The sequence below is a fragment of the Meles meles genome, chromosome 11 (assembly GCF_922984935.1).
Source record: "Meles meles chromosome 11, mMelMel3.1 paternal haplotype, whole genome shotgun sequence".
Taxonomy (NCBI): Eukaryota; Metazoa; Chordata; class Mammalia; order Carnivora; family Mustelidae; genus Meles; species Meles meles.
In genome coordinates, this window is record NC_060076.1 from 91,774,666 (window position 1) to 91,796,856 (window position 22,191).

The 22,191-nt window shown below is 41.0% G+C and overlaps 1 protein-coding gene across 4 annotated transcripts in view; it reads right to left on the minus strand.

Moving 5' to 3' along the window:
* Positions 1-22,191, minus strand: part of RFX3 (regulatory factor X3) — a 284,224-nt gene that overhangs the window by 110,438 nt on the left and 151,595 nt on the right. For all 4 annotated transcript variants that reach the window (XM_046023089.1, XM_046023092.1, XM_046023088.1 and 1 more), the window contains exon 3: positions 5,375-5,472. In XM_046023089.1, coding sequence (XP_045879045.1) covers positions 5,375-5,472 — 98 coding nt within the window. The remainder of the gene's footprint in view (positions 1-5,374; positions 5,473-22,191) is intronic.

Here is a 22,191-nt window from a genome sequence, read left to right on the forward strand (position 1 = left end):
AATAAATAAAAACTTAAAAAAAAATAAAATGTGAGTCCTTTATGCATGCTCGTGGATTTTGAACAAATCTGTTCTATATCCAGATATTAATAATGTACCAACTCCCAAAGTACACCATGAGACAGGACTCCATACTATTCAAGATCAAAGAATTCTGAGGTTCACTTTCTAATGCACTGCATTTCTTCTCTAGGGGACTTCTCAGAGCCTTCAGGAGACAAACAGAAATTTAGAGTCCTCAAAAGAAGGGCTTTTGGCACCGTGTTTCCCTGCTTATATAACCAGAGAATACTTTCATGGGACTGACATTCTGTGAAACACACTTTATAAAATCCTGTATTGGGGTTGATGAGAAATCCATGAGCGAAACAGGAAGATGATGAGATGGCCTCCAACCAGGCCAGTCGTACCGCAACAGACACGCAGGCCATCAGCACACTGGCATTTCAAAATATTGATCGTCTCTGAACAGCAGAACAGCTTCAAAGAGTGGCTGCGAGAGGACAACCCTTTAAAATTAAAATCATTTTTCAAAAAAAAAAAAAAGATTTCTTAACTTGGCCATGATAGAACAGGAGGTCTTTATTTCCATTTTGATTAACATGATGGAGGACTGATTGTGGGGGGAAGGAGGAGTAACAAAAGGGGTAAGGAAAGAAAAAAAAATCATTCTGTTAAAGAAAATTGATTTCTGAGCTACTGCAGGAAGTCATAATTGCGTTGGACTGTGTCTCCACGGTATGCAGTACTTCCCAGCTTGTTTAATTACAGCACTCTAAATTATCAGCCATCGTAAATTCTAAGAATCTGTAGAAAAAGACAAGACTGGAGCGCCTGGGTGGCTCAGTGGGTTAAGCGTCTGTCTTTGGCTCAGGTCATGATCAGGGAGTCCAGGGATGAAGACCCGCATCGGGCTCCCCGTTCCGCGGGGAGCCTGATTCTCCCTCTCCCTCTGCTCCTACCCCCGCTCATTCTCTCTCAAAAAAAAAAAAAAAAAAGACAAGACTATGATCCAGACTTTGGAAAAGATTCATGGGAAAACTACCGGAAGGAAAAGCCAATTCGGTTCCCTTCTTCCTTTCACAGAAAGCTGTTCTCGAACACCCAGCACCAGAAATCAGTGTCGGCCCGTGAGGCTGCGGGAGCCGCCCATCCTCACGACGAGAACCAAGGAAACACTCTGGTGTCATCCAAGTAGAATGACTGCACATGCTCACAAGCAATGGCACATCTCTGGGGGGGCTATGACCACCTCTCGAGGGAGGCCCTGGGCATCCTGGCGACACGGCATGGGGCCGCCAGGGACAGGAGCATCAGCACACCGGCACTGAGGAGGCATGAGTAGGTTGTAAGGGCAGCGCCGGGTGCTCGAAGGTTCATGACAAGGACCGGCATGCCTGTCTTCTGGGAGTGTCATTAGCAAAGAGCCTCGGTGATGGCACAGAAGGAGGTGTCTCCCTGAGACCCAGGTCAGGAATCAAACCAGCTAAGACTTCAGCGCGCCGGACGCAAGAATGGGGAGGACTGTTTCCTAACACACAGGGAAGTGCATCAAAGAAAAAGAGGGAACATAAGACCTCTCAAGTGAACCTTTGAGACAAACACTGTACAGAGTCAAATAACAGCCTCCAAAATCACCGAAAGATCGAAAGAGCTAAAGCTGAGGGGGGAAAAAAAAAGTCTGTTATATTTGAGAATCAGTATTCATAGTCCTCTACCTGCCACAATTGTGAGGATAATTCACGACAAGACAATGTTTTTTTAGTAAATATGAACGTGCTGCTCTAGGATTTTGGTCAAAAATTACACTGGAATGGAAATTTTAATGAAAGGTTTTTGAGGCTGTATCTTCTCTCCGCACACGTGTGGCCCCAGCGGTTGGAGATGCAGAAACGATCCAGGCCCACACAGACCAGATCAAAGCTTATTGGACTTTGTGGCAAATGAACTCACGACCTAGAACTCATTAGTCATGATCTGATGCACAGACACTGTGAGCAAAGACAGGATGATGTGAGATATTTACTTGGAATCATTTTTGTACTTAAATGGGCTCTCTCGTTCTAAAGCGTCAACTTCGGCGATACTGTTTTTCCAAGGTTTTGCAAGTGATCTCACATCTGTCTATGGCACGGAAGACCCCAAGGGCCGTGGCCGAAGAGGTTAAAAAGGCACGAGGCAATAGGCAGAATTCAGGTCCTCAAAAGAAGCCAGAAATAATCAAAAGAAGAACTATAGTACTTAATGTTTTTTATAGTGCATAACTTTACAGCAATAGCTAAAGTTGACTGTTTACTATTTATAAGACACTACAGAAAGCACTTATGGAAAAGCTAACCACCTCCATGGCATAGATGAATGAGAGTGAAGCAGGCAGTGTATCTTGGACAAAGTCACACACCAGTCATCTCTCTGCCCGGCCTTGGACCAATGATGAAGGATGAGGATAGACACTGTCTCAACACCCATTCCAATGCCCTTGGTGCCCTGCTGCTTTCTACCGTAAACCTGGGAGTTACAGACCAGCGTTCCCAGGTCCGCTCGCAGCTAACCACCACCTTGCGATGTGGTTATACTCAAGAGAGAGAAGCAAAAGGGAGCTGGGGGCGTCTGGGAAAGCCTCTGTGTGCATGTTCATGGCCACATGAACAATGTGTGTACACACATCTGCATGAATACACATATCCTCTTCTTCCCATCGGGAATGTAGCTACGATGGTCCCAACCGAGGCAGACATCTCGTCAACCTATCTTGGCTCTAACATCCCTGAGCTGCGAAACCCATGTCAGTAAAGCAAGCACGGCTCTGGATGTTTCTAAAGGCTCAATTCCTATTACCTTTTGGTCGCTTGGCTTCAAGCTGGCTGAGCAGATCTAATTAATCCCAATGGAAGAAGAGGCTGATGGAACTGAGAACGGCAGGCCCCCACTCCTCCCTTTCTAAGAAAGTCACTTTTCCCTACTACGCAGCTTGCGAAGGCTCACTGCCCCTGTTCCCTAGAAATATGCAGAACCCTGTGAGGCAAGACTTCATCTACTGGAACATTTCCATGGTGTGGCCAGTCCAGTTATGCTCCCTCTGCTGTATGTCAGCTTGTAAGATTTTCTCTAAGAAGGCTGGACTTTATATTTGCACCATGGAGTGCTAGTGATTTGCACAACATGCAACCTCTGGGCTTCTTGTGACCTGACAAAAATAAAAGCTCTACTTTGTTCAAACTTCTATTTGTCAGATTTTCTGAGCTTCTCTGCTGATAGAACGCTGTAATACACGTAAGACGTAATGCTACAGTAACAGGCAGTAGAGTGGTAACTCAGCCCTCCGCTGAGGGGGCTGGCTTGTTCAGGCTTTGTCTAGGATGCCTTTAAACAAGAAGAACAAACCCGGTAGGAGACGGCACACGCTTGAGCAAAGGCAGAGTATATAATGGCTTTACTCCGGGGCTCTTGTGACAGAGAAACCACAGGCAAGGATGAAATGACAATATAACTGAGTGATCTCCAGCAGCATCTAGAAACCCATTATGTTTTCCTTGATAGTATGCCACTCCAAGTGGCAGGTGAATCTATTTTTTTTTGGTGTAAATGCCAACCGTAGTGTGGGTTTATGGTAGAGATTCTAAAAGCAGACTCCAGGAGGCTCCGGTCCTACACAACAAACAGGTAAAAAATATTCAGAGTGTGTCGAACATATGTAAAGAGTTTTGGATTCACTGGAGCAACAGAAACTCACTGGCCCTGTACTACGAGCCGGTCTCCTAACTCGCTGCAAATAAAACAAGAGAATGACATTTTCTTGCTAGTAAGAGATGTAAGAGTAAGCATTCACAGCGCCATGCTGGAAGCGAAGGTCAGGGTCCAGGGTTGTCCTTATCCACAGGGGAAGGGCAACTTAACCGCACTGGGGAGCCAAGGGTCCATGGCACAAGGCGGGGAGACAAGGGAGCAGTCGATAAAGATCCCACGAGGCTCAGCACAGGGAGATGGGAAGGCAGAGAAAACCACACGTCCAAAAAACAGGCACGAAAGGGCAGGGAAACCCGTACAAAGTTGGTTGTTCTTAGAACAGGTGGAAAGTGAAGCTGGAGAGGTAGGAAACGAGTGAATGCCAAGGTGGGGAGGTGAACTGTATTCTACAGGTAATGGAGGTTTTAAGGCAGTGGGAATGTAGACGGATTCAGTGACCCAAAGCAATGAGAAAGGAGAGAAGGGTCAGGACCAGGGAGGAGCTTCCAGGTTGGTGCCAGCTACTGTCTCCCAGGCCCGCATGAGTTGCTGAAAAGATATTTCCTCAAATCCTCACAACAGCCTAATAGGAGTGAGATCATCGTCCTCCCACTTCCCAGGAAAGAATCATCAAAAGCTCAAAATAGTGAAGTATCTTAATCATGACAATAAAACTCGTGCAGAGTTAAGGGAGGATTCCAAGGGGCTTAGTTATAATAACAATAGGTAACCATAACTGAACTTTGACTATGTGTCATGCACTCTTCTGGTGTTAGACTTACTGCAAGAGACAAGGAGAATTCCAGCCCTCATGGAGGTGACAGGTTGAGATCATGGGACTCTATGACCCCACCCAAGGAGAGAGAAGGTGCAGTAAGAATAAAGCAGAACGTACGGACCTGGGACACACCAGCGCTGAAGGGAGGTGGTGGGCAGAAGAGAATGAGAGAATTTGAATTCATTTCCGGTAAACTCGGAGACCCGACAGATGACAAGCAAAACCTCACATGGTCAAATGAAAACAATCATGGTGACCTGTAATAGTTCTCAGTCTCTTATAACATCCCCAATCTTACCTCATCCAAAGTGGCTAAAAAACACAACTGGTATAAATTTGCAAATTTACATCATTGTTGCTGCGGAGGTGATGCGTTGGGGCAGGGGGAAGGCAAATTCAGCAGGAGATTAAGATCGGAGGATCAGGTACTCTTACGGACACTAAACTTCATTCAGGAAATGCCAAAAGAAACAAATGTACTAGTTTTGTGGTAGTTTACAGATGAAGACACACACAAATGCATCTTATTTGTAAAAACAAAAAGCACAGGGCTTATAAGGTATTAATAAGGTACAGAAATCACAATGAGGGGTATACATTTTTCTCAACCTAGTGAAAACCCTTCAAAAGCATAATAGTTTTCATAATTTAAAGTATTCCACTACGGTGGAGATCAGCGCACATCCGTCACAAACCCAGACAAACCTCTACACAGAAGCCTCATTCCAGTAACTCTGATCTGGTTAAAAAAAAAAAAAATTTACCGTGAAAACAAGGAAACAATCTGGGAATAGCGGGATGTGTCGGCAAACCCAGTGTTTTCCTCTGACTACAACGGGGAATGAAAACGACTCCCGCGTGTGGACTTACATCGCTCCGTTGGTATAGACGGTGTCGCTTCCTTCCACGTACTGCACCTGAGCTGGGTACACATGCTGCACCTGCTGCACGGTCTGCACCTGCTGCACCTGGAAAACAGGTATCAGGATCGCGGTGAGAAGCCAGTCTGACCCAACACACGGCGTTAGCTTTGCCGCAAAGATCTCTCTAGGGTGTTGGAAACGATGAGACTCGTGCTCATTTCAAGATAAGCACGTGGGGGGCTCAGATCGACGGTAGTAAGCACGCTGAATAAATTCTCTGCCGTTTGCGGATACCTTTTCTGCAGGTGTGTGGGTACAGACATACTCCAAATATTTAGGGTGAAACTTTGCAAAGCTCCTCACTTATCCTAATGATTTATGAAGCTCCCTTCACCTGGTCTGTCATTGCTAAGTTTATTTTCCAATTTAAAAAATTCAGGGGCTGCCTGGCTGGCTGAGTCAGGAGAGCACGTGATGCTTGTTCTCGGGGTTGGGAGTTGGAGCCCCACATAGGGTACAGAGATGACTTCTTAAAAAAAATTTAAAAATAAAATAAAAAATTAATAATGGAAAATTTCACTCACGCAAATGTAGAAAAAAATACTATAATAACCCCCTGTACTCATCATCCAAGATAAATAATTGCCACCAATGCTCCCCTCTCAAGCCCTTACAGGATGATTTAAAAGTAAGTGCACAGATTCTAACATTTCACTGGTAAGTAAGAGAGAGGGACTATTTTTTAACAGGAACACAACACTAATATCACATATAGAACATTCACAGTTCCGGGATAGCATCTAGAATCCAGGCATCATTAAATCTGATGATTCCAATGTGTCCTTAGAACTGGTCTGTTCAAATCAGGATCCAAACAAGGTCTGCGTGTTACATTTGGGTGAGATTTCCTACCTTTCTCTTTTAATCTCTAAAAGCTTCCCATCCTTTTTATTTCTTGCCTATTACTTATTGAAGAAACAAGGGCTATTTATCTTATAGAATTTCTAGAATTTCTAGACTTGGATGATAGCATCCCTGGGATGTCATTTAATAAGGTCCTCTATCTCTTGTTTGTCCTATAAACAGGGAGTTAGATCGAGGGCCTTGAACAGGTTCGATTCTTGAAGAGCTGCCATATTGGCTGCCATATGACAGCTGGGGGTCTCTCCTTCTTCAGTGTTAACACATAATTGGTGGGGTCCATTGTTGTTAGCTACAATTCTCTTCTCAGAATGCTTCGTCTTCATGCTTTCCCTGAGATTATTAGTAGCCACTGACGATCACTTTCTAGGGCTTGTATTTCAATTAATATAGGTTATACCTTTGGTAGTCTGATTCTGTTCTCTTATTCTTTCTTCATTTATTAGTAGACTTCTATACAGAAATTCCCCTCGGGGTGCCTGGGTGACTCAATCACTTAAGGATCTGCCTTGGGCTCGGGTCATGATCTCAGGGTCCTGGGATCGAGCCCCACATTGGGATCCCTGCTGAGAGGGGAATCTGCTTCTCCCTCAGCTGCCTCCCCCTTCCCCTCCCACTTGTGCTCTCTCTTTCTCTCAAATAAATAAGTAAATAAAAAGAAATGCCTCTCATTAATTACTTGGTTATTTTGAGATAGGATCGTACAGTTAGAGGAAGATAACTACACGATGCTTCTCCTTACCAGTACTCAGAATGCTATCCCCTACCTCCCTTCCAAGGTGAGCAATGTGGTTTTGGGTTTGGATTGGTTGGCATCTTATGATTCTTGGCTGTTAAACATATTTGATGTTTTTCAGTCTGGCAGTTCTTTGCTTGGTAAACTGTCCTATCTCTGACTAATGGCAGTCCCTTCAAAGGGCATTCTGTATCTTTTGAGCCATCACAGTTATCTTGCTTACCTCCCTTGCTTTCTGCTGTGATAAGATATTCTAGACTTATCTCTTACATTTCTGGTTCTAGATCTAGAATCAACGATTTCTTCAAAGAGCCTGGTTCCTACTAGTTAGGGGTAATATCAACATGTAAAAACTGTTTAGAAAGGCAATTTATAAACAGATTCTTTGAAAACTTTGTGATTTCGCCTACAGAAATACCACTGGAAAAGTTACTGTACATATTATTAAAAAATATAGTTTATAACAGCATAAAGTTAGAAGGAAAAACCTTAATGACTGAAGAGTAGAGTGATTAAATAAATTAGAGGAAAACCATTCTGTAGGATATATGGCTAATATTAGAAAAATAAAAATTGATATATACTTTAATAATAAGATCTCCATCTCCAAGACATTATCAAGTGAAAAAGTATATTGCAGAATAATAGTTAGAGAACTGCTTTACTTACGTTTAAAAATATGTCTACCTCTCGTTTGCATGAACATGTGTATATAAATGGATACAAGTGCATAAAGGAAAACAGAAGGATGCACATCAAACTTCTAAAAGTGGTTTCTCTGTTGAGTGACACGAAATGAGATGGGAGAGGTAAGGGGACTACCATATTTTATTCTATTTATAATACTCTTGGATTTTTAAAATTAAAATGAATTCATCTGTTTCATACATAATATATAAAATACATAAATCAGTATGTGGAAGGACTTCCACTTCTGGCCTCGATGAAATAAATATACTAGAAACACTTTTCCCACACTGAAAAAGAAGAAAACTAGACAAAATATGTAGAAACAATGTTTCTGGTCATCTGAGAAAAGGCATCATAAAAGTGTGATCCTTAAGAGTAAGGAAATGAATAAGGTAACCCCATAATGATCCCTGGAGCTGAAGGGGAGTCATTTCCCAGGCTGCTGAGCAGGAAGGAAGTAACCAAGTAGAGCATGGTGATCTCACTGAGGGTAGAAGACGGACACAGGAATAGGGGAGGCTGAGGCAGCTAAAATTTGGGGGCACGGTCAGAGAGGGCATTAAGCAGAGAACTAGGTCCAGAAATAATAATGCAGATCCCCTGGAGTCTGATGCTGAGTATACGAAGCTGCTCATCCAGTGCAGAGATACTCAAGTTCTAACCGGACAGTGATGTGAATTGAACGTCCAGGGCATTCTGTAGAAACAGCAGAAGCATTAAAGCCAGAGCAGAAGGGCTTAACTAGCTCTACAGTAAGACTACTTTAGAGCCATCTTAATAAAGCTTAAAAGGGAGTGCCTGGGTGGCTCAGCTGGTTAAGTGTCTGCTTTCGGCTCAGGCTGTGATCCTGGAGTCCTGGGATCGAGCCCCACGTAGAGGGGGTGGGGGTTGGGGTGTCCCTGCTCAGCAGGGAGCCTGCTTCTCCCTCTGCTCCTCACCCTGCTCAAGTGCTCTTGTGGAGGCCAGAAAAGTCAAGGCCGTCCCACCTCAGGTTTAGCCTTAGCATAAGTACAGCCATCTCAGACCCCTGTGCCCAAGGGCTGAACTTTCCCCTACTTTGCTTTAGTTCCAGGAAGCCCCACCCTGCTTTGGTTCCCGAGACCCCCACCCTGCTTTAGTAACAGGAACCCATAAATACCCCTGTCTTAACTAAGCTCGGGGTCCAAGTCCCTACTCCGCTGTGTCGGGTATACTTGGGCACAAGTTTAAGCTTGTCAAATAAACCCTCATGTGAGTGCATCGGTGCCTGGCTCCTTGGTGGTCTCTTGGACGTGAAAACTCGGGCACAATACTCTCTCTTACTTTCTCTCAAATAAAAAAAATTTTTAAAGAATAATAAAAAAAGGCTAAAAAATAACCTTCCAAAAGATCAAATTGATTCACTTACCTGCCTATATAAGACAAGGTTTAATGTTTTAAAAGGAAAACAGCAAAATCCAAACACAGAGAACTGTAAGAATCAAAATATCCAGCACCCAATAAAAAATTACTAGACAAGTGAAGAAGCAGGTACACGTGATCTGCTACCAGAAGAAAAAGCCAACCAACAGAAACAAACAGAAATGAAAGACAGGAAGTGGCAGGGACTTTAAAATAGTTATAAGTAGACAAATTTTAAAGGAAAACATGAATATGATGAGAGAAAAGGGAAGATGCTATAAGGAACCAAGTAGAATACTGAAAAATGCAAGTTGAAAAATACAAGACCTGAAGAGAAATATTCCTTGAATGGGATTAAGAGCAGACTATATAATGCAGAGGAAAGAATGGTCAATTTGAAAACGTAGCAATAAAAACTATCTGCTGTGGGGCACCTGGGTGGCTCAGAAGGTTAAGCATCTGTCTTTGGCTCAGATCATGATCCCAGGGTCCTGGGATGGAGTCCAATGTCCTTGGGCTTGTTCCTCTCCCTCTGTCCCTCCCCCTGACTCATGCGCTCTCTCTCGCTTTCTCTCAAATGAATAAATAAAATCTTAAAAAAGAAAACAAAACTATGTGCCGTGAAGAACAGAGACAAAAAAGAAACGAGGAATAGCGAATCGGTGAACTATGGGACAACAGTAATTGCGGTTGGAGTCCCAGAAGAAGAACAGAAAACACAGTTGAAGAGAGAGTGGTAGAAACTTTCCCAAATTTGATTAAAACTGTAAACACACAGATCTAAGTTCAATACATCCAAATATACAAAGAAAAGCATATCAAAGTATGTCATCATTAAAGTACTAAAATCAATAATAAGGAGCAGCATTTTAAAGCAGATGGAAAACGGGTATAATGTATACAGGGCAACACGTATTGAATAGGACAGAAAGATCCCCAGTTAGAAATAATGCGAGCACAAGACCATCAAATAACACCTTTAAAGTCTGGAGGGGGAAAGAATCTCAACCTAGAATTCCATTACTAGTGAAATGTCCTACCACAATGAAGGAGAAATCCTTTTTCAGGTAAAAGCTGAGACAATTCTTCTCCTGCAGACCTCCAGGGGAGGTAATGACAAAGGATGTTTCTGGGGCTAAAGAAAATAATAGAGATGCAAACTGGGATCTGTACAAAGAAATAAGGGGCACCAGAGGAACCAAATTTGCAGGGGAAATAAAGGGTTTTTTTCCTTTGTTTTCTCATCTTTTCATTTCTATAAAAGATAACTGACCATGTAAAGTACATATAAGAACAACAGGTACTGGGGTTCACCACAGATGCAGAGGGGAAATGTATGTATCACAAAAACAGCACAACAGATGGAAGACAAATGAAAACACGCTTTCATAATATTCTTTATGTTAAGGGACATAATGTACATGAACAGAGGCTATGGTGAACTAAGATATATGTTAAAAACCCTAGGACATACGCTAAATTATAAAACAGTACAACCAATAGCAGAGAGAAAATGAAAAACTTAAAAACCCTCAATACATCCAATAAAGGCAGAGGCAGAGGAAAGAGAAGAACAACAAATGCGACAAATAAAAGAAAAATAAGATGTAGAATTGTATGTAACCATTCTGATCATTATATTCAATACACGTTTTATTTTTTAAGCCATTTTATTTTATTTTATTTTTAAGATTTTATTTATTTATTTGACAGAGAGAAAGAGAGATCACAAGTAGGCAGAGAGGCAGGCAGAGAGAGAGAGAGAGAGGAAGCAGACTCCCCGCTGAGCAGAGAAGCAGATGCGAGGCTTGATCCCAGGACCCCAAGATCATGACCTGAGCTAAAGGAGGCTTAACCCACTGAGCCACCCAGGTGCCCCTTCAATACACAAGTTTTAAATCTTGACTATCAGAATGATATAGGAAGGTGAGACCCAACTATTGACTCTCCACCAAAAGAAACTTTATCTTTTTTTTTTTTTTTGAGAGAGAGAGTAGGGGTGGCGGTTCAGAAGCAAAGGGAAAAGGACAGAGAGAATCTTAAGGAGACTCCATGCTGGGCCTGGACCTCAATCTCATGACCTTGAGATCATGACCTGAGCTATCAAGAGTGGGGTGCTTAACCGACTGAGCCACCCAGGCACCCCCAGAACACATTTTAAGGACACAGAGACAGAAAGGTTAAAAATTAAAAAATGTGGGAAAGATACTCTCAGCAAACACCAGTCACAAGAAGGATGGAGCGGTTCTATTAGTATCAGCCTAAGTAGACTTCCAGACAAAGAAAATTACCAGGAATAAAGAGGAACATTTCATCAATAAAATTATCAAGAAGAAATATCCTGTATGTGTTTGCCTCTAGGACCAGAGTTTCAAAATACATGAAGCAAAACCTGAGAGAATTCAAAGAAGAAATAAATAGGCAAACCCACAGTCACAGTTGAATATTTCAGCATCCTTCTCTCCATTGTTGACAGACAGAAAATCCGAAAGATACAGAAATTCTCAACCAACTTGACCTAAATGACTCTCACACAATTCGCAGAACAGCAACAAGATACGCACTCTTCCTACTGCTCGTGGGCACGAGGCAAGAAGGCTCAAATGTCGAATAAGAAAACAAGTCCTAACAAATTTAAAATAATTAAAACAGGGCCTCTGGGTGCTCAGTCGGTTAAGCGTCTGCCTTCGGCTAAGGTCATGATCCCAGGGTCCTGGGATCCAGCCCGTCAGGCTCCCTGCTCAGTACAGAGTCTGCTTCTCCCTCTCCCTCTTCCTCTGTGGCTCACCCTCTCTCTGTCAAACAAACAAACAAATAAAAACAGTAACAGAGTATATTCTCTGACCAGGAAAGAATTCAATTCGAAGTCAAAGATGAAAAGATATCTGGAAAACATTCAAACATTTATATGATGAACACAAAATACACTTTAACCTATGATTTGTAGGAGAAATCACAAGAGAAATTTAAAAACATTTCTGAGTTGAATGATGATGAAAATACCATCCATCCAAATCTGTGGAGTGCAGGTAAAGCTGTGCACAAAGAGAAATCTATAGTTTTAAATGTTTTTATTAAGAAAAAAAAAATTCCCAATGCAATAAATCTGAAGTTTCAACTTTAAGAAGCAAGAAAAATTCAGAACAAATTAAAACTGAAGTAGGATAAAGGAAATAAAAAGCAAAAAAGCAATGAAACAGACATCTGAAAGACAACTGGAAAAAAAAATCAATGAAATTTTCAACATTAAAGTAGATTTGGAGAAAAAGAAAGAAGATACAAATTATGAATACTAAGGATGAAAGGGGAAAAGCATCCTAAAGACAGAAAATAGAAATAAAGGCAGCCAGCTTAATGTCAACAAATTCAATTACTTAGGTTAAATGGAGAAAGTCCTTAAAATACACAAAAATCAATACTTGCAAAAGTTAAAAAAGAGACAAAAAAATATATATATATATATACATACATACATACATATATGGAATCAAATTTATCTCCCCAACGGAAACTCCAGGTCCAGTTGACTTCATGGGTGAATTCTAAAAGCCAATTTAAGACAAATTCCCAATCATGCTTTAGATGAAAAATAACCCAGACTAGGACACAAAATCTTATCAAGGCGATTTACACTTTGATGGGTACTTCTGAACATCACCTCTCTGCTTCTTTATAATCACCCTTTAAGATTGTACACATTCTTGCTACCTTCTCCTAAGTTCTGCTTGTTTTGTCTTTATCAATCATCTCATCAACCACCATAAACCCACTATTTCCTTCCAGGCCTGATTTAAAAATTTAGTTTATCCAGAAAGTCTTCTGTAGCTTATTTTATCCCATGGGAGACTGTTTCTTTCTTTTTACTCTTTTAGGACTCTTAATACAGGCAGTAGCTCATGGCTTAGTAGTAACCTATGTACTCATTTGGTTTCCTTCATGGTACCCGATATGGTGAGAGCTGGCAAAATCATTTAATCTGAAAATAGTAGGAATGACTTTAAGTCCTTGTGCTGATTATCTGCTGTACATCTACGGAAATAGTCAATTTATTTAAGTAATAATTTCCTTGTGTGTAAAAAATTCTATCTCCGGGGTGCCTGGGTGGCTCAAGTCGTTAAGCATCTGCCATTGGCTCAGGTCATGATCCTGGGGTTCAGGGATCGATCCCCACGTCAGGCTCCCTGATCAGCGGGAAGCCTGTTTTTCCTCTCCCTCCCCCACTGCTAGTTTTCCCTCTCTGGCTGTCTCCCTCTCTCTGTCAAATAAATAAATAAAATCTTTAAGAAGAGAAATTCTATCTCCTCCGTCATTAAGCATTTTTGTGAGTATCCAAAACTATTAAACACAGACACAAAGCATGGTAGAGACATACGTGATAACTAGAATACACCTTGAATAACTACAACAGTCTTGTCTTCTACATTTGTGTAAATTTCAGCTTTATATCCCTCTTGGTTTCAGTCATAAATACGCACAATAAATGTTCATCAAGGGTTCCTTCGGAATATGAGATTCCGTAATCAAAGTAGAAACAAAACTCAGAAAAACGTCGAGAAACTTGGGAAAGAAGTCTGGATAGATACTGGCTAATTCACCTAAGATAGCAATATATAAATACATCCCTTGATCACAGTGAGACTTTACAGTACTATGTAAAAACAGGGCATCATTCTTCACATTACCTGCCAAGTGGAATCAACAAAGTAAATAAAGACCAAACTGAACAGTAAAAATACTGAATTACAGCATATTTGGGAGGTAATATAAATTAGTACCCAGTGTGTATGGGTTTGTTGTTTTTTTTTTTTTTTGAAGATTTTATTTTGAAGATTTTTTTTAAAAGATTTTGAAGATTTTATTTATTTATTTGACAGAGAGAGACATAGTGAGAGGGAACACAAGCGGGGGGGCGGGGGGGGGCAGAGGGAGAAGCAAGCTCCTTGCTGAGCAGGGAGCCCAATGTGGAGCTCAATCCCAGGACCTCGGGATCATGACCTGAGTCCAGGACAGACGCTTAACCACTGAGCCATCCATGCGCCCCTGGTATGCACGGCTTTTCTACCAACCAATAGAAACTGGGTTGAAGAGGGCCTCAACACAACTCAGTGATCATGAGAAATTCAACTGCCCATTCTGCTTGTGGTTTCAGAAGGTATTCTTTCAAGGGTGTAAAGATGGCGAAGGAAGTAAAAAGAAGGGGGAAATAGGGGCAGAGAAAGAAAAGGAGAAGAAAAAAAGGAAAAACAACAATTTTATGGAAAATGACTATTTTAAGTATGCATGCCTCATTTCACCAATGAGAAACTAAGATCCTTGAATCTCTTAGTTTTTAGCCAAGGGATTATTTGATTTTCTTTCTCTCCTGCTTCCCTTGTTCCCTCCTCCTCCCTCCCCCTCTTCTCCTCCTCCTTCCTTTCTCCCATCTTCCTCCCTCCCTCCCCCCCTTCCTCCTTTCTTCTGTTTGACAATGTGGATCCATTATTAATAAAGATGGGCTAGAGAGCCACAGAAACGCCCTGTTTCACCTCAAACAGACCCAGGAAGATATCTGTGTCTACAGGGTAAGTCTTGTAGAGTTTACAAAACCAGTCATAGGCTGGAAAATGAGAAGAGCATAATTTCAGCCCACCCTACCTTTGGCCCAAGTTCCCATATATAGAGCAGAGATTTTTTTTTTTTTTTTTGGTATATTCCTGAAGATCCAACACAATATAAACACACTGTAAATATTTAATAATTATTTAATAATTAAATAATGCCCTGCACCTCGCAAAGAAAATGTCCAGTGAATATTTGTAAAATTTATAGTATCTTCTAAATGTGGATAAGAGCATTTTTTTTAATAATGAAACCACCAAGGAATGCTTGTTATTCTGAAGTGAACTGTTTTGATCACTCTGAATGCCCTTTAATGCATCTTTGAAGACCAAAGTGAAATATTAGGAGGAAGTGCATGTTCTTTTCTCTTTCCTAAAATAATTAACTGTGATTTAAATTTGTTCAAATATTTGATACTGTTCTTATGTTAAACATTAATTTGTACTCAAATATTTACTAAATGTTATTATAGGTTTATTTTCTATTTTACTTGCCCTACTTTATGCAGTGATGTGGGAAACAAAGGCAAAAGAAAAGAAAAAACTAAATTTCTTTACAACTTACACCTTCCCTGACAAGTTTCCTGAGATGGTTGGAATGACTTTCCTCTAGGACCTCTACTGCCTCACGATTAATACTTCGTTTGCTAAGGGCAAATGGCATTCTTAGCTTAACATTAGCCCAACCTCCAGGATCCTGTAAGTCTCCTTTAACATATGAAAATTCCTTTGGAAATGTCCTTTATCTCTACCTGCCCCTAAGACATATCTTAGCAATCATCCTCCAAGCATATGGCCCGCTGATACACATCTGAAGGGTCTCATGAGTAAGGTTTAATTAGACTGTAATAAATGACCTTGCCCTAACAACAGACAGCCCCCTCAAGGTCCTGGAAACCTTGCCTCCAAATTCCTTAGAGACTTACACTAACCCTAACCCCCTTCCAACTTGAAAGTATATAATCGGCCTCTTATCAGAACCCCAGGGCAGCTCTTTCTGCCCACAGATCCTGTCCCTGGGCTTTAATAAAACCATCTTTTTGTACTGAAGATGTCTCAAGAATTTGTTCTTGACAATTCGCTCCAAACCCCAACATTTCCACATCACAGGAACAATTCAGGTAAGCATTACTAAGAGAGATGGAGAAACTCACATCATGTAGGCATTTCATTACCATTCCTAGGAACTATATATTCCATTCATCTTTGTGAAATCTATAAGCTGTCACATTTTACTGCCTACCTTATCAAAGCTCTTAGGGGAAAGGAAAATATGATTAAATAAATTCTATAGGAAATTGATTTTCTTTTAACTTCATTGTCCTTCCCAAAATAAATTCAGCTGTATTTCCCAAGACAAAAGTTTTTCACCATTTTTGAATTTTAATAAACAACGAAGTGAAAATGGGAACTGAAAAGAGCTGGACGAAGGTAGAACTAGGAGGAACAACCAACTATTTCTATAACGAACTGTTCAATGAAAAAAAATGACCTTGGGCTAATTTCTGAAAGGTTACTCAGTACATGAATGAATGCTGACAGTAATGACGTCTGACCATAATAAAGTTCCCTACCAGAAATCTATCCATTTTCTGTCAAACAAAGGGAAAAAAAAAAAAAAAAAACCAAAATATAAATATATGCAACAATTTATTTACATCCATAGACACGAGATGAATTAAGCAACTTAACCCTGTCTTACTGATACATATTTAAATAAAGCTCCTCGGGGCGCCTGGGTGGCTCAGTGGGTTAAAGCCTCTGCCTTCAGCTCGGGTCATGGTCCCAGGGTCCTGGGATCGAGCCCCGCATGGGGCTCTCTGCTTGGCAGGGAGCCTGCTTCCTCCTCTCTCTCTGCCTGCCTCTCTGTCTAGTTGTGATTTCTCTCTGTCAAAGAAATAAAAAAAAAAAATAAAAAATAAAAAAAAAAAAAATTAAAAAAAATTAAATAAAGCTCCTCTTATTACCAGTCAAATGTGGTATTACAAGTGCATTTGCCTATTTTTGTACACTTCTATAATTCTTATTATTTATAATGGAAGTGAATAGCAAAACAAAGTACATACCACAGGAAAATGTGCTAGCTTGACAGAATCAATTAGTATATTCTGAGGACAAATTTATACAATATGCTGTTTTGGACGTGCTTCAAAAAATAAAATGAATCACACTTCAAAACAAATCCCTTTCAATAGTGAATGAAGTCATTTATAACTGTTAAGATTAGTCAGCTAAGAACAACATTAGTTTTGTTGTAAAAATGTCTTCATTATGTCCAGATATTCATTGCCTTTCTTATATAAGAAGATTCCTTACACTTGTGGTTGGAACCAGACATTTCAAACCTTAGTACAGACAGTCCCTGACTTAACGATGATTCAGCTTAACAATTTTAAGCAACAGGCATTCAGTAGAAACCAGACTTTAAATTGTGAATTTCAACCTTTTCCCGGGCTAAAGATCCGTGCTACGATGTTCTCTCGTGACCACATTCTCTTGACGTGATCACGAGGGTAAACAACCGATAGACACCAGGTACACTTCCAGAACCATGCTGCACCCAAAGACCACTCTGCCTTTCACTTAAAGTGGACTCAATAAATTACATGAGAAATTCAACACTTCATCATAAAATGGGCTTTATGCCAGAGGACTTTGTTCAACTGTAGGTTAATGTAGGTGTCCTGAGCATATCTAAGGTAGGCTGGGCTAAGCTATTTTGTTTGGTGAGTTGTATTAAAAGCATTTTCAACAGGATATTTTCAACTTACGAGGCATTTACCCGCATGTAACCCCGTCGTTGAGGAAAATCTATACTGAGAACTGTCAAAAATTGCATTAAGATGTCTTTAATAGGCCCACAAGAGATGTGGACGAGCTCTTCTCAGATTAAAAACACGGGATATTGGAGGGGCTCTGTTAGAGGCCGCTGTGTGACTGACCACAGCGAAGCAGAAGGAAAAGACTCCACGTTGGAACAGCTATTCATGAAAGGGCAGTGGGGGAAGTGTCAGGTACCCAGGGCAGCGGGGACAGTTAATTGGAAAAGCAGCCTTGTGAGAAAAGAGACGGAACGGAACTCATTCAGTATTTCTGGACTGGTGAAACTGTAGGGAACTGAAGGGATTGAGGAAGGGTAAGTCAAAACGTTGAGACATCACTGTGGGGGAATGCTAGAAGGGGAGACGTGAGGACAGAAAAAGCAGGAGGGAAAAACTAGTTTTCTAAACAGACACAGGTTATGAAAACAGGAATCATAAACCTGAACCCGTTTTTTTCAGTCTTGGTTAAAAGTAAACTACATGACATGTCACAAGATATTAACGGCATCCAGTCAAGAAAGGATTCCACGAATACTGTGAATGTTCAAAACAATTTGCAGGTAAAGGATGTTTGGGACAGGACCACAGTGAACAAAAGCATGGCTAACAGACAGGATAGGCTGGGCGTAAAAATGTTACTGAAATCTCCCTCATGGGGTTTGTTGCAAGAAACAAGAGGTCTCCCTAGATCTTTAACATTAACTGACAAAGTTCTTCCCGAGACAATCAATGATAACCACAGACACCTGTTTAATCTTTTAGGCATGGAAGGCCTTGCACTTCAAAGAATGCGGTGATGTGAGCTATTGGGAAACACGGTGTTACTCATTTAAATGACAGAATTCATTTTATGTAGAAAATTGAATTTGTTCACTTATTGTGAACTCACTCACTGGCCCTGTGTTAGCTGACTCACTCACAAACTGTGTAGCTTCTTATTTCCAGAAGACTCAGGTTTGGGGGCATCGTGACCTCACAGCAGACTTTCAGAAAGTAAATGATCCTTCTAGCACATTCAGACATTCAGATCCCGTAAATACCACAAAGTCTACGTCTTCAACAGGGCTAGAGCTACACGTGGAACTTCGGCTTTATAGGAATTATTTACCAAAACTACATAGTTGCTGTAGGCAATCAGAAGGTATCAGGAAAATGTAAGAATTATTGCTACACTTGGGCTTCAAGGAGAATCATATGAATGCTAAAGTAGTGGTAAGGAAGGTCTTGGCTCACTAGGGGAGGATATGAACACAGGGGACTCAATCAGGAGCCAATCAGTTCAATGTTCCCTAACTGCCTAGCATGTCCCCCAAAGAATCATGTATCTGACTTGTATCAAAAAGCAGAAGCTACTTCAAAGGGGAGAAGCAAGTTCCCAAAGGCAAGATAGGAAGTGTTTCTGGGAAGAGGGACGTGACTCAGAACAAATTTAGAATGATTTCTCAATGACAAACTTGATGGGTATCACAGGAAAGACAGAAACCTGTTTTTGTGAGCCAAAAGGAACAATGTAACAACTACTCTGTACAAGTGAAGACCACTTTTTTCTTTTTCTTTTTCTTTTTTTTATTTTAGAGAGATGGAGAGAGCTGGTGGGCAGTGGGCAGAGGGAGAGGGAGAGGGAGAGAGAGAGACTCTCCAGCAGACTCTGCACTGATCTTGGAGGCAGGGCTCGATCCCATGACCCTGAGATCATGACCTGAGCTGAAAGCAGGAGTCGGACGCTCTATTGACTGTGCCAACCAGGTACCCCTTTCTTTTTTTTTTTTTTTAATTGATTGTTTTGAAGTATAGTTGATACATAATGTTACGTTAGTTGCAGGTGTACAACACAGTGATTTGAGAAGTGATTTGCAGTTACCCTATGCCCACCATAAGAGTAGCCACCACCCGTCACCACCCAATGTCATCACAACACCATTACTATATTCCCGATGCTGCTCTCTTTATCCCCCATAACTTACTCACTCCGTCACTGGAAACCTGCATCACCCACTCCCCCTCGCCCATCTTTCCCATCCCTCACCCCCTCACCTCTGGAAACCATCAGCATGCTCTCTGTATTTGTGAGTTTGTTTTTGCTTGAGGAACACTTTTTATTATGTCTTAAACATTATTTCCCTTGTGGCCCAGCAGGACTGACCAATACTAAGATTCCACTAAAGGAAGCAATAATTTCTGGGGGAAGGAATTTACTAAATAACACTCTGGTGACCAGAAAGGTTAAATGAGCTAGGTACACCATATTCACTGCAGTATTAGGAGAGGTCTCTGAAACAGAAGGCTCCCTCTAGTCTTTCTAGTAATAAATGAAACTATGTGGGAACATAAAATATCAAGAAATGTAAGTAGCGCATCAGAAGATCTAATTGCATAAAATCAAGACTAGACTGATCGTTAGAATATGCACCTTAAATGTGTCTCCTGGTAAGAATTCATAGATACGGAGTCATACTCGCTCCGAGTGTCTATGGTAACGATGCATATTTGCAGGAGTCAAGATGCTGACTCCCTTGGGATAGAGTACTGGGAATCAGAGTGTGTGCTAGTAGCCGAAGCACGTGACCTAAGTAGCAAACCCTCTTAGTATATAGGATCATTAAACTGGGGCTAATACTATTACTTATAGTGATATGCAGTATCATTTCATTCACAAAAATCCTGAGATGCAATGAAGATGCTAGGCATTTTTATCCCCATTTTATAAATGGTGACATAAATACAAAGACATTGTGACAACCCAAAGACATGGTAAATGACAGGTAGCAATGACTCTGGGTCTTCTGATTCAAATTCTAGAATTCTTCCAAAAATACCAGTGTTTCCCGTGGAATATTATTCAGCCATCAAAAAGGATGAATACCCAACTTTTGCATCAACCTGGATGGGCCTGGAAGAGATTATGCTGAATGAAAGGAGTCAAGCAGAGAAAGTTGATTAGCATATGGTTTCATTTATTTCTGGAATATAAGGAACAGCATGGAGGACACTGGGAGAAGGATGGGAAATGGAGGAGGAGAAACCAGAGTGGGAGAAAAACCATGAGACACTATGGACTACAGGAAACAAACTGAGGGTTTGAGAGGGGAGGGAGGTAGGGGGATAGGTTAGCCGGGTGATGGGTATTAAGGAGGGCACGGATTGCATGGAGCACTGGCTGTTGTACACAAACAATGAATCACGGAGCACTACATCAAAAACTAATGATCTGTTGTATGATGAGTAACATAACACAACTTAAAACAAACAAACAAACGACAGCAACAAAGAACCCAGTACCACTGTTTCCCCAAATGTGGGAGGAATGACACTGGCAATACAGAGGCAAGACATTAAATAATCATAAATTATAAGAATATAATCCATTTTCAATTGTCTTTAAATCAGTCTGATAAGGAAACAGTCTCAGTCTTTACCAGTTCTGACACTTTTGTAAAGCACAGTAAGCCTCAGTGTCGGTCACTGTCAAACAGAGCAGCAAGCCAAATCATGTAACACTGTTTCCTTTTCACTGCATTTGACTTAATGTGTGTCACCCAGTTATGTCAAGAGATATTAGGGTTTTCATTTTACATAGAAATGTAAGATCTTTTTAAATGAACTCATTCGAGAAATTTTATAGAAAACTCGTAAGTAAAAAAATATATATATAGTAGACTCCGGATAAAGCAAAAATCGTGAGGCCGTTTGCAAAAGACAACAAACTGCTCCACATATTACACACTATAAATCATACTCAATAGGGGCGCCTGGGTGGCTCAGTGGGTTAAGCCGCTGCCTTCAGCTCAGGTCATGATCTCAGGGTCCTGGGATCGAGTCCCGCATCTGGCTCTCTGCTCAGCGGAGAGCCTGCTTCCCTTCCTCTCTCTCTGCCTGCCTCTCTTGTGATTTCTCTCCGTCAAATAAATAAATAAAATCTTTAAAAAAAAAAAAATAAAATAAATAAATAAATCATACTCAATAAAGACAACATCAAAAGACTTCACCGTTTCAAGAGACTTACATCTCATGCAGGAATTAAAACAGAACTGGTTACTTCACTGTATCAACTTACTAGTCCCCTAAATCCCGAAACACAAGGGGTAGCAGTCATAATTCTACCAGAGCGGGGGTCAAGTTACTTTCAAAGCAAATGGTTGGCATATCACCTACTTTGGGGGCAATGTTGCATTTTACACATCCCAAGATTTCTGTAATCAAAATTACAAATATTTACAGTTTCATAAGACTCACATAAACAAAGAAAGCATCACAGTAAAATGTGATCACTTCTTGTTTTATGCTCACACTCATTTCCTGCTATTCCTCTTCCACGAAATAATGACTAACCACAGGACAGCATGCATCCCTCTAATCCTCCAACAATAAATACGTCTTTACGTGTATATGGTCTCGGGACTAGCCAGGATAGTTAACACCACCTGTAACAACAGACAACACCTAAATCGCGGAGCTATTGGATAGTGCAGGAAGCCCAGCGCCCAGGTCACTTACAGTCTCTCGGTAATGGGAGCTCTCTCATTGCGTAGATGTGTGACCCTGATGTAGCCCTGGAGGAGGTGAGAGACTGTAGAGGAGGTATCATAGCTCCCAAATGCCTCAACTGATAAACAGTACATGTCACTTTTGCTCACAACCCAATACTCAGAACACACACGTGGTGCAACCTAACTAGAAA